Raw genomic sequence first — 12891 nt, forward strand, 5'->3', positions numbered from 1 at the left:
GCGGTGCTCACTGGTATGGGCTTTGCAAGCAATTGGAAGGTCGTCGCCTTCCTTCGCTTCTTGCTGGGTGCCTTCGAAGGTGGCGTCCTCCCAGGAATAGTATACATAATCAGCTGTTGGTATGTAATCCATCGTCGCCGGGCATGGACGAGATGTGGCAAACTGATGTTGTCTCTGTCTAGGTACTGTCGCTACGAGGTGCATCGACGTCTGAGCTGGGCGTACTCGGTCGGAGTGCTCGCGTCCGCGTTTGCAGGTGTACTCGCGTACGCGCTTGGGTTGATGGACGGTATCCGCGACATGAAAGGATGGAGGTGGATCTTCGCAGTACGGATACTCGGACCAGAGTAGTTATACCACACGAAGCTAATTCATTCGAAGCTCGAGGGTGCCACGACTATGCTGATAGGAATCGCTTCCTGGTTTGCTATACAGGACTTCCCGGAGAACTCGACACTCTTCAATTCCGAGGACAAAGAGCTGTACACGGCCCGACTGCTGCGTGACCGCAACAACGCGAATGTGGAAAAGATCACGATGCCAATTCTCAAGGAGGTACTTAGTGATTGGACGAGTTGGTTCCAATTCCTGCTATTCACATTCACCAATACGTCGACATATAGCCTTGCATTCTTTGTGCCGACCATCCTCACGGTATGTCCTTGGATCACTCGATACCGTATCACCGCTTCTAATAACAATTCGCAGGGAATGGGCTACACTGGACTCAAAGCAAGTCTATACTCGGCTTGGCCCTACCTGGCCACCATGGGTGCCATGTGGATCTTTGCCTATGTGAGCGACAAGACCAAGATGCGCACGCCAGTCATTTGCACCCAGAGCATCCTCTTGCTGATCGGCCTCCTTCGTAAGTTGCCCTGTCCTCTGACTTAACTTGCTCCTCCTGATGATTTCCGCAAGTTATCCGGCCCAACTATTCCAATGAGGTCCGGTACTTTGGCGTATTTCTGGCTACGATCGGCTGCCAATGCAATGTTCCAGCGCAGCTGTCTCTCGCGCAATCCAATGCATCGGGATCCGCTAAGCGATCCATCATGGCCGCTGTCGTGATCTGGGGTGGTCCTATTGGTGGCATAATCGGCAGCAACATCTTCCGTGAGCAGGATGCTCCTACATATGTCCCCGGTTTGTATACCACAGTTGCCATGGCTGTGGTGATTACTGCTGGCAGCGTTTTTCTTGCATTTATCTATCATAGGAGAAACCGAATCGCTGAGAGGACCAGCACTCTTGTGGACGGTGTCCCAGGATTCAAGCACTCGTTGTGACTTCTGTGCAACGATTTTAACGAATACACCAACGGTAGAAAGCCGGTTTCATGTATCTAAAAGAGGGTTCATCAAGTTTTATTGATTTGCAAATCTTAATGTGAGTGGAGGACACATACATAAATCTATTGCCTTCGAGGGGGTCTTAATAGTGTCGCAGAAGCATGTAGTTATCTGTTTCACTAGCACCGCGCACTCGGCATCAAGGGCCGTGCTGTCATTTCTCACTCTTTGTACACATAGGAGAGTCGTTTGCCACCCTGTCTTTGCCAACAAGCTCACTGTATGCTCAGAAGTCTTCACTCCACGATCCTTGCTTGTTCGAGACGAAAGAAACGAGCGTACCGTGGTTCGGTGCAGGGCCTGTAGGGCACCTTCACCGAGTGCATAGATAGGATGGTGGAGTTTGGGCTCAAGAATATCGACCTAGCCAACTTAGGCACACTTATTAGCTCCTCCAACTTACAGCATACGGCGAAGTTGTATTAGTGACTGACTATAGACACTGCAATTCTAGCAGACATTTTCGGTTCTTCGGCGAGGCGGGAGCTGGCGTAGACGGAGTTTTTCCGACACCGTTACTGTAGAGACCCCGATGTCTACGGTCAAGGCTCCCAACGTGATTTTTCTGACACGTATTGGTAGCTTGAGGCCTCACAAAATGCGTGGTTAGATCACATGACCTAAGTGGTCATTGAAGTGTAGAAAACTGTGGTCGTCATATTACTGTTATTTGTCATTTATCGCATCTTTCTCCGCTCCCAAAAGAGCTAACATCTCTTTCAGATGCCGCGACTTCTCGCGACATTAGTTAAAAATATCCCGTATAGGTATCCATAGTCCTGGTAGGCAGCAATTCCTACATTAAATATGGGTCCGTGTGTCAAGATTGCAAGTGAAATGCCTCGTGCCGCCAATTTGACTAAAGAGAACTATTCTTCTCATAGCTACTTTGCTATTGTGACAGTGAGCAGCGACTGGTTTAACCAGGCCCAAGAGATCAACCAATACTTAAACGTACGATGAAATAATTAGGAAGACTGAAAAGCTGATTGGATGGAATTGGACAGGCGTCAAGCTGAGCGTGATAAGGCAGACTGGATTTGATACAATATGGCGAGTCTACAGTAAGATATGAGAGGGAATTTGATTTATCGCTGGCGCTTTTGCCATGAAAGGGGCGCGAATGGTGCACTGCAATAGCCATAACTAATGATTAGATCTCATTCCTGTTCAAATTAATCCGTTATAGTATTCTTACCGTGTTCGCACCACCACCGTAAATCGTGGTTGCTTTGAGGGTACTCACAATGGTTATCAAGATCCCACTAATTCGAATTCGTGGATGTATCCCAAAGGTTCAAGTCACGGGCTCTGGCAGCAAGGCCGAGGGAACAACACAGGCCCCAACGAGGCTAAAAATTCGTGCATGCAAGATAAATTTGTGCATGTAAGATAGACCTTGTCTATGGAACACGACAGATAGCTCCAGTAGTGGCAACCTGCATATTGCTAGTAATGGCGAGAGATTTTGAATCTCGAATGATGGCGGCAGATCAGAGTGATGAGCAAGTTAGGGCTGGCATAAAACGTGCTTTCAACCAGTATGCTCTGACGTGGAGAGGTGCCATGTGTCGGACAGCGGTCACCAGACCGATAGAAGAGAGTATGTAGGTAAGACTTGGCAGCTCGTAGTTCTCATATGCCACTCTCATATCTTGCAGACTCACCGTTTCGTCTCGTCCTGACGTGCGAGACTGTGGACTCACGTCAGAAGTCTTGACCAGTGTCGACTTCGCCGATGAATAAACTGATCCAGCATTTGCGGAGAAACTAGCCATCAGAAAACTCCTACCCCCTTATTGATTTTTGTACTCCACAGTATGGGTGTACTGTATGGCCAGGTGGCCTTGGAGTAAAGACTCTGAGGATCGCTTGTAACAAGTTCAAATTTTTACTGCACATCTCTTAGTTCCAGTCGCAGGTCTGGATCCCACCGTGCAGTTTCCTGAGTGTCTGTCGACGAAGGGGGAAAGGCTTCACGTTCTCTTGCGTTCCGTTATGAGGCAATATAACTTGAGCATTTGAGGTCGTACGTAGTTGAAGTTGATTGACTCGTCGGATGCACACCGGACGAACAATCGAGACTCTCCTTAGGTGGGGTGGTTCGGTCGTTGGGGTAGGTTATGTGAGCAACCGCCTCTCTAGCGCCAGCGGCCTCAGGGGCACGAGGGGAGAGCCCACGGACGCCGGTTCTCGGGGTGGGCTGCGATAGATGAATTTTGACACTTAGTAGATCTATAAATTGATGTGCTATATGAATGCTAGAGAGTCGTGCTGGGCTTGCTATATTCAATATTTCAAGAATCGCTTTCGCCATGGGGTCCTCGAGCCTCAGTCCCGCCGAGCGTCTGCGCTCCCAGCTAGCAGATCCAGATTTCTTGACAGTGTCTCTGGGGGTCTTTGATGGTTCGCACGACCATAGGCAACACGAAGCTACACAACGAGGTCCTGCTAATTCCATTCACCAGGCATTTCGGCTCGCACAGCTCTCGAGCAAAATCCTCCAGCCTTGTACATGTCCGGGGCAGCCACTGCCGCCAGTATGCTAGGACAGCGTGCGTTTAGCATTCCAAGCACTAAATGGACGTAGACAGATGGCTGACGACCACCCTCACAACAGCTGACCTAGGGATTGCGACTCAAGAACATTTCGTCCAAAACCTACACATGCTGACGTCTATTGCTGGTGGTACCCCAGTCATTGCCGACGCCGACACGGGATTTGGATCGGTTCTTAATATTGTTCGTACCGTCCAGAGCTATGAGAAAGCTGGAGCTGCTGCACTGCATATCGAAGATCAAGTCATGTAAGCTTTCTGTCTGTGTTCCGACTCACTCATAGGCCGTCGTATGTGAGATCTAACTTATCCAGGCCGAAACGGTGCGGACATCTAGGAGGAAAGGAGGTGGTGTCCCGGGAGGAATGGAGAGCGCGGTTGAAGGCGGCAGTCTCTGCGCGCTCAGGCAAGCCCTCGGCTCCTTTGATCATTGCACGCACCGATTCTCTTCAAACGCACGGTTTGGATGAGGCAATTGAACGAATCCGGATCGCCGCAGACGTGGGCGTCGAAGTCGGATTCGTCGAAGCACTCTTGACCAAGGAGGACGCACTCCGCGCTATTCGAGAGCTCGCTCCTCTACCGCTTGTGCTGAATTTGCCCACATACGGCGCCACCCCGAATTTCACCAATGCTGAGGCAAAGGAGATGGGCTTCAAGATCACATGGCATCCCCTCGCGGGAGCTGTATCAGCGGTACACGCTCTTCGGAAGGCTTACGGAGAGGTCATGAACAAGGGCACAGACGTTGCAACCGCACAGGGAATGGGTCCTAAGGCGTTCTTTCAAGGTAGGTTACATTCTACTCTCTATGGTATCTCCAGATCAAGGTGGCTGACTTCCCCTTCAAAGTTATGGGCCTTGATGCCGCAATTGAATTCGAAAGCGAGATATCCGGAGGAAAGTTATACAGCAAGACCTGATACTGGAACGATTCCCGAGAGTAGAGATCCACCTCTGCAGGCTTCGACAACCATATCGCCTTGCTAAAAGTGCTTGAAACCTCTTCCCACATCATTAGTAGAACATGTGATCTGTTCTGTAAGCCCAAATTCCAACCTATCTCGCGAATTCGATGAGTAGGGTGTCGATCCCCACAGTTAGAAGGGGGACCGAATTCATATTGCAATATCAAGGGCCATATTCTCAGCGTTTGAATTCGTTCATCGAAGGCTAGAATTCCTCTCAACTTCTTTAAGATGCCGGAACGCACCTCAACAGCCCATTATCTCTAAAAGGGACCCCAGGTAGTTGGTTTATTATTTCCCCGCTGGGCGAAAAAGCCGCAGGTTTCTCGCTAGATTCTGGCACCCGGTGGGGTAAGAGCTGGACGATACTGCATTCCCTTAAATATCGCTACATCGACATCAGTCAAGCGGACCTCACCCATATACATCCAACAAAATTCTTGAGATTCGATGGCCCACCTCGTAGATGTGATAAAAGCATTTCTGGGGAAAATTTCTCCCACTACGCTTCTTCTCATTGTTACCATTCTAATTCTATGGCATATACTCAGCGCTCGGTATCTGACACCGCTACGAAAGATCCCAGGTCCGTGGCTAGCAAGCGTTACCAGATTATGGAAAGTCCACAAAACCCTGCAAGAGCATATGGAATGGGAAAACATCAGATTACATCAAAAATATGGTACGCTACGGGGAAACCGGTGTCTGCATTCTGCCGTTGCACCTACTAACGGGAAAAATCTAGGCCCAATTGTCCGAATCGCTCCCAACGAGGTGAGCATCGACGATCCTGAAGAGAGCCTCCGAATCATTTATGGCCCTGGGTCCCAGTATAAAAAGGTGCTCCAAATCCGCTGTGGTGCTTGCTCCCTTCTTATTCAAAGGCTAATGTTAGAATGTTCCCGTAGGCGCGCTGGTATGAAGCGTCTGATCCCCCAGACGCCTATTCTTTGTTCACCGATTCCAACATCCAGCGCCACGCCCACGATCGCCGAATGGTTTCCGCCGGTTTTTCCATGACTGCAGTTACAGAGATGGAAGATTTTATCAGCGATTGCGTGACTCTATTTGAGACTCGGTTGGGAGAGTCCGCAGACAAACGGGAGCCTATCGACCTGGCACACTGGCTGCAATGCTATGCATTTGACGTTATCGGGGAGATCACGGTACCTAATGAACTCTCTCAACTCCGCCTGCCTCATTTGCCACTAACATGGCTCAGTTTGCAAGGCGTTTCGGCTTCCTTGACAAAGGCGAGGATGTGGGAGATATCATGAAAACCTTGGATGGCTTTCTCTCCTTCTCTGCTAAAATGGGGACGATTCCCGAGCTACATAGGCCTTACACTACAGTGATGTCATGGCTTTTCCCGGGCAGCGACCCTTTCAGAAGTCTGAAAGAGGTATGTGATCTATACCCTGGCTGTCCATTCCAGCATCAACCACTCTCATATTCCTAACAGCGGTTTCGGTTCTGGCCACCCCTAAGGCACACGGGCTTTTACTGAAAGACCACTACAGTTCAGCAGAGTCAGCGTGGAGACTCGCGTAAAATGTGGCGCTCAGCACCCAGACTTCTTATCCCGGTTCATTGAAACCCACAACCAGAAGCCGACCGATTTTCCAATGAGTGAAGTCTACAAAATGTGCATGGTACTTGTGTATGTATCTCCTTTCTGAGGACTTAGGCACCTGGGCGCTCACAAGGGTCTCGCTAGGGGAGCTGGATCCGACACAACTGCGATCGCTTTGCGAGCGACCGTTTACTTTCTGTGCAAGAATCCTGATAAGCTTGCCAAGTTACGAAGCGAAATCGACGAGGCGGATCGAGCGGGCGGACTTTCGCCGGTCATTAAGTACAGCGAAGCGTTGAAGTTGCCGTATCTACAAGCAGTATTGAAGGAAGCGATGAGGTTGCATCCGTCGACCGGCTTTACTTTGGCGAGAGTAGTGCCAAAGGGCGGAACAGTGTTGCTGGGATATCCACTGCCAGAAGGAGTAAGTGACCAATTCCTGCATCCTGACTCTTTTGCTTTTCTTTGAAAGCACTATTCTTTTAGCTAATCTGACCCATTGTCGTAAGACCACTCTTGGTATCAATTCCTGGGTGGCACATCGCAACGAGAGTGTTTTCGGCGAAGACGTCGAATCATTCATCCCCGAACGATGGCTTGCATCAGAGGAATCAGCCAGGAAGATGGACCGTTATTTTCTCGAGGTAAAGTTCTGACTCTCCTTTGTGCTCGTTCCCGAGGATTGCAATTCTGAAAGCTGTGAATGCTGACCTCCTGTCAAAATCCAGTTTGGCCTGGGGTCACGCACGTGCCTGGGGAAAAATATCAGCCTTATGGAAATGTCCAAGGTGATACCGCAGATAATTCGCGCGTTTGATATTGAGCTCGTGAATCCTAAAAAGCCATGGAAGACCACGAACTGGTGGCTTGTGAAGCAAGCGGATATGGACTGCTACATAAAACGGAGAGTGAAAACTGAGGATTGATCAAAAGTGAAACAGAAAAATGGGATAAGACATGTTAAAGACCCAGGGAGAAGGAATAAAAGGAACTAAGAGTGGAAAATGGAAAGAAATATATTGATCCGGCTTCTCCAGAAAGCTATATATGGCATATTCCTTTTCCAAAATTCAAAACTTGCCTGGCAAAAACTTTTCGCCATTTTTCAGAGCCCATTCCTGATCATGCGCGAGGACCACCTCGAATGAGAAGTCATCGTCGGCGTCTCTTACCATGCTCCTCATATTGGCAATGTGCCTCGCTGTCGCGACATCATCCACATGGACGCTCTTCATTGAGCCATCAGCCTGTTGAAACTTGGCGATGGTGCACGTCCCGTCCAGCAACGACGGGAAGTGGCACGAATCACTCCCCAAAAGAATGAAACGTTGGGGACCAATGCGTGCGAGGCCGTTGATGTGCCCCTCGACGTGACCTGGCGCGCTGATGATGTAGAAGCTGCCGTCGCTGAAGATGTCAAGGGCATGAGGGAAACGTGCCAGCGGTTTCCACAGAGGAGTTCCGTCTTTGAGGAAAGTCTGGTCTGGGTCAGGCAACTCGGTCACCCGGCTTTGGTCTGATGGCAGCAAGGAAGGCAAGAACCAGGTCTCGTTCGGGTCGCCGTAGACTTCTGGCCTGAGCAGCTCCATCGTGCCATGGCCGACCACAAAGTGCGACTTGGGAAATTTGTCCGGATCGCCCGTATGGTCATAGTGGATGTGGCTCAGGATCACCAGGTCGATGTCGTCGGCCGAAACACCGCCATGCTCGAGTGACTCCCTCACGTCGCTTGGGACTTCGACCAGACGTGTCCCATCTGTCAGCCGTCTGGCGACCTTGGGAGGATAGTTGTGCACGTCCCGCCGAAGTCCGAGGTCGTAGACAATCATGATACCTGTTGGGGGATGACGGATGAAAAAGGCCAGGGATGGACAGCGATGGACAGCCTGCGGATCGTGAGGGTTGATGAACTCTCTCTCAGGTAGACCTATGTAGCCTGCGTCCAAAGCCGAGAGTTCGACGTAGCTTTGTCGAGGGCCATCTTGGGGGAATAATGGGGATGTGGAATTGCCACTAAGAGTTTCTGGGAGGACGTCTTTTGGGGGTCCTGAAGGAGATTTGGTGTCTTGAGTCGCACCGTTCTCCAAAATCCATTGAATGAAAGGCGGATTCCGCGTCCCTTTCGCTGGGGGTTGAGGTTGAGGTACCGCCATGGTTAATCTTAACTTTGGCTCGAAGCTCCTTCACTGACCTTTGCTTGTTCTCTCATCTCATGAGACAGAGATACTAATGCCCTATGTTCAAGAAGAAAAGGGGCAGCCGGTATTCGGTGTAGCCAAACAGCCCCAATCCGGCTTTCTTAGAGAGACTTTGACGCTCAGCGTCAAGTGCACTCCGGGCTCCACCTAGGTTAATCCAGATATCTTCAGAGCCGTGCCGTGGCGTCAGGTTCGCACCAGGCGAAAGGATCCCTCCGTTCCACACTACTTCTCCCTCCTCCATCCTCCATAGTTCCCCACTCCGGTTCAGCCTCAGTTGTCCGGGTCATTTTGAGCTGGGTCTGGATTATTCTGTATTAGACAGGAAGAGCTAGAATTTGCATCCGGTTTCCATATCCTTGTCTGCTTCATTAGCGTTTGCCCATCGTCGCTCATTGTGGCGCACCTGTTCCACCTACCATCGGCCACCTACCTTGGAGGTAGGTGGTATGGAGGCAGGAGCGCCAGGGGGCACATGCCTCTTAGCACATCCCAGTTAGATAGGCAGAGCAGAGCATCCACATAGTTGAATACAAGCAAGTATTGTACGCATTTCACGTTGAGGCCACCACACTCTTCAAAGACCGGCTCGACTCGTCCCTGCAACATCCATCGAAGGCCATTTGCATCTATCAAGTTGATTCGAACAAGAGGGGAATATAGCACAGACTCAACGCACCTGCACATAGCCTTTCACCGGGGATATATTTTACTGCCGGCTGACCTAAATCTTGCCACAGGCGTCAGACAAGCACCATGAAGGTTTGGGTTTTCGACACCAGAGTGTAGTGTGGGGAGCGCAACCTTGCCGCTTGTGAGACAGAGCCGAAACCAAAGTTCCCAGGACAAGTGAGATGGTCGGTCAACCAACACAATTCTTTTTTTCCCTTTCAGTAACGCTTCGGATCCTCATGTTCTCCATCCGGTCCAGGACTTTGGATATGATTTGCGGTTTCTGGGAATCGGGTGCTCGAAGTCAAACTCACCTGGTACATTTTCACTACGGTGCAGTAACATAATGCTTGTGCTCCGCGCTAGGTCAAATGCAGATAGTTGTCATGGTTGTGGGTTTGGGGACTCCGGATGGGGAGCAAAAGTGGAACAATCCGGGGCACAAGACTGAAGATTGGTGTTGGTTGGACTTCCTCCTCCTCCTCCACCTCCTTCTTCGGTGTGAGCATATAATCTTTGTAAGATACCGCCTCAATCATTCCCTGACACACTGCCAGCTCCTCCCTCTGCTATTTTCAAGAGCGTCAAATATACTAAATTCCTGCTCAGCTAGTGTCAGCAGGATGCAATCTACTGGACAAGTTACTGCAACTACTGCAGCTCTGGCGGAAAAGTCCACCGTCCAGCAAAATATCGAGACTCAACATATTGAGAAATCGCCAGTTGCCGTGGGTTCTATATGGCACCACCGCAAGGGCTTCGCTATCGCTTGTCTCGCGTGTTTGGCCACCACGCAGTATGGTAAGTTGTGGAACCGCCGATGGGCAACGAATGAGGAAGGGTCGTTTTAACCTGTCTCGGGGCCACAGGTATGGACTATGGCTTGATAGGTGGTCTGCAGGCCATGCCAGGCTTCCTCAAGGTATTCGGATACAAAGACCCTACCTCATCGATCGGCTGGGGAATCGACAGCACCGTCCAGCAATTGATCAACTCACTTATGACCGTCGGTGTGTATCGCCAGTGCCGGCTACATGGCTATTTGCAGCAGCCGACTGACGGGTGTATGGACAGGTGCATTTGCCGCGTGCCTCTGCATCGGACCGCTAGGCAAATTTATTGGACGCCCGGCGGCTTTATTCTTGGGCTGCATTTTTAACCATGTGGGTGGTAAGTGGGATCTTCAGCTGCATTTCTGAGGGACGGCAAACAAAAGCTGACTTTGGCGTCTAGCAATCCTCATGATGGCATCGACCAAATTCGCCGCCCTCTACGCCAGCCGAGTTGTCATTGGCCTCGCCAATGGTCTTTTCATGGTGCAAACACAGCTCTACATCCAAGAGACTTCGGTACCACAGATCCGCGGTGCTCTTCTCGGCATGTACCAAGTCTGCGTTGCATTTGGAAGTATCCTGGGCTCGATTGTCGATAACTACACTGCACCCCGCCCAGACCGGTCCGCCTACTTGATTCCCTGCGGCTGTCTGTTCATCATTCCAACATTCCTCATGTTTACCTTGCTATTTATGCCGGAATCCCCCCGTTGGCTAGTCGACCACGACCGCTATGATGAGGCTCGCAAGAGCCTGGTTAGGCTTCGGCCGTCCGACACCGCTGATCGCATGATCGACGCTGAGCTGAACGAGATGATTGAGGCCGTTCGCATCGAGCGCTCACTGGCAAAGGGCATCAGACTGGTAGACATGTTCCATGGCACCAATAAACGTCGTTCGATCCTCTCGATATGCCTGGTTCTCTCGCTCTCAGCCACCGGCAATCTCTTCTTCATCGTCTACGGTACATATTTCTTCGCTATTGCCGGCGAGAATAAACCCTTCGAGGAGACTGTGGGTATGAACTGTGCAGGTCTGGCTGGGGTTCTCATCTCGCTGTATCTGATCACCAAAATTGGAAGACGTGTTCTGCTGCTCTCCGGTGCAGCCGGCCAGGGTATTTGCATGCTCGTCATCGGCGCCACGTACAGTTCGGGCAACAACTCCCTCGCCGCCAACCGCTGTCTGGTCGCCTTTGTCATCCTCCACATCTTTCTCTATACCATGTGCACCGCACCATACCTGTACTTGGTGGCTGGAGAGATCCCCTCGAATAGATTGAGAAGTTTCACCCTCGGAATTGCCAACGCCGTCGGATATTTTGGAGCGTGGCTCATTTCCTTCACCGTTCCTTACTTCATCAACCCACAGGATCTCAACTGGGTAAGTCTTTCACGTCACTCAGCTCCTCTATGCAAGTCTTCACCGCACTGTATGATTGTATACTAACTTTATATATTTGTCACTTTACTAGGGTCCAAAATACTCTTGGATATGGTTCGGGTCCAACTTCGCCTACTTCATATTTATATTTTTCTTTATGCCCGAAACGAAAGACCGCACCTTGGAAGAGATTGATGAAATGTTTGAGAAACGTGTGCCGGCATGGAAATTCAAGAGTTATGTCTGCCTTGAGGTCAATGAAGCTAGGGCAGCTGGACCCGTCGCAGTGCAGCAGGCCGAGGAGAAGCCGCGGGTGAGTCAGGATGAAGCAGTGGTTTGAAATCACTGGTCTTTGAGAGGAGGGGCACTAAGAGGTGACTTTGTCATTTGCACCTGACTAGAATGCTCAATTATTCTGTGTGTACGCGCTGCCAGAGAGTACGACATGTTCTTGATGATGTGAATATCTGGTTTCGATTGGGGCTAATTTGCTCAAACGAGAGGATAACAGCGCACAAAGCCTCTTCATGCGCTCGTCAGTACGGCGGAAATTATAAGGCAATAACCATGAATTGTATTGCTATCGATAGCCATTTAGTCCTCCGGCCTCGAAACGTCCATAGAGTTCATCATGTCATCTTCCATGGTTTTACTTTTCTTTCCCCCTTTGGTTTTCAACGTCAGTGGCAGGAAGTAAGGCTGGTTTCGTGAAGTTAGTGATCTTTGAATCCCATGACTCCTACCCCGCCAGTGCAGGAAGTAGATTTAAGAGTGTGGTGGGGTGAAGCCAACCTCCGCTCGCTAGAGTTTCCCACTCCTTTTTGCTTTAACTGCCCTACCCCACCCGACCCCACACCCAACCACGCGAAGGATCGGTGTTTCCCTCCGCTACCGTTACGACTCCGATCTCCAGAATTGACAGCATGCTACGGTACATGGACATCTATTCGAAAAAAGATTTTGTGCTGCCGACCAGACTTCTAATTGGACCCCAAACCGAGTAGTTGGACCTAGCAAGAGGGGGTTTCTGAGCGTGAGTGTTTCGGGCTTCTTGGCCGGAAGTCGTGAGCCAGACGGAGTCCTGCCGGCCCATGTGCGACGGAAATGAACAGCAGAACAAATAGAAGCCCTAACAATCTCCTTAGTCATCTTCGCAGGAGATAAAACGGCGATGGATTGGTGAGTACTATCGAACGTTTTGGATCATATCTTAGCTCTCCCTCGCTTCCCGCCCGGAGGGCAAGTGAATCGAGAGACCACCCGCATATTTCATAAAAGGAAGGAGCCGGATCATGTGAAGCCGTGTTTGAGCTGGTCTACTTTGTACTCACCGCAAACAGTGTGGTCGAGATTT

General features: G+C 50.4%; 1 protein-coding gene across 1 annotated transcript; it reads right to left on the reverse strand.

Moving 5' to 3' along the window:
• Positions 1-7521: 7521 nt before the first annotated feature.
• On the reverse strand, positions 7522-8604 carry PV07_00931 (uncharacterized protein; the record flags this gene model as incomplete). Its single annotated transcript, XM_016387423.1, has 1 exon — positions 7522-8604. One exon carries the CDS (start codon positions 8602-8604, stop codon positions 7522-7524), a length of 1083 nt encoding a protein of 360 aa, XP_016254351.1.
• Positions 8605-12891: the final 4287 nt, after the last annotated feature.

This window comes from Cladophialophora immunda (genome assembly GCF_000835495.1).
Source record: "Cladophialophora immunda strain CBS 83496 unplaced genomic scaffold supercont1.1, whole genome shotgun sequence".
NCBI classification, from domain to species: Eukaryota; Fungi; Ascomycota; class Eurotiomycetes; order Chaetothyriales; family Herpotrichiellaceae; genus Cladophialophora; species Cladophialophora immunda.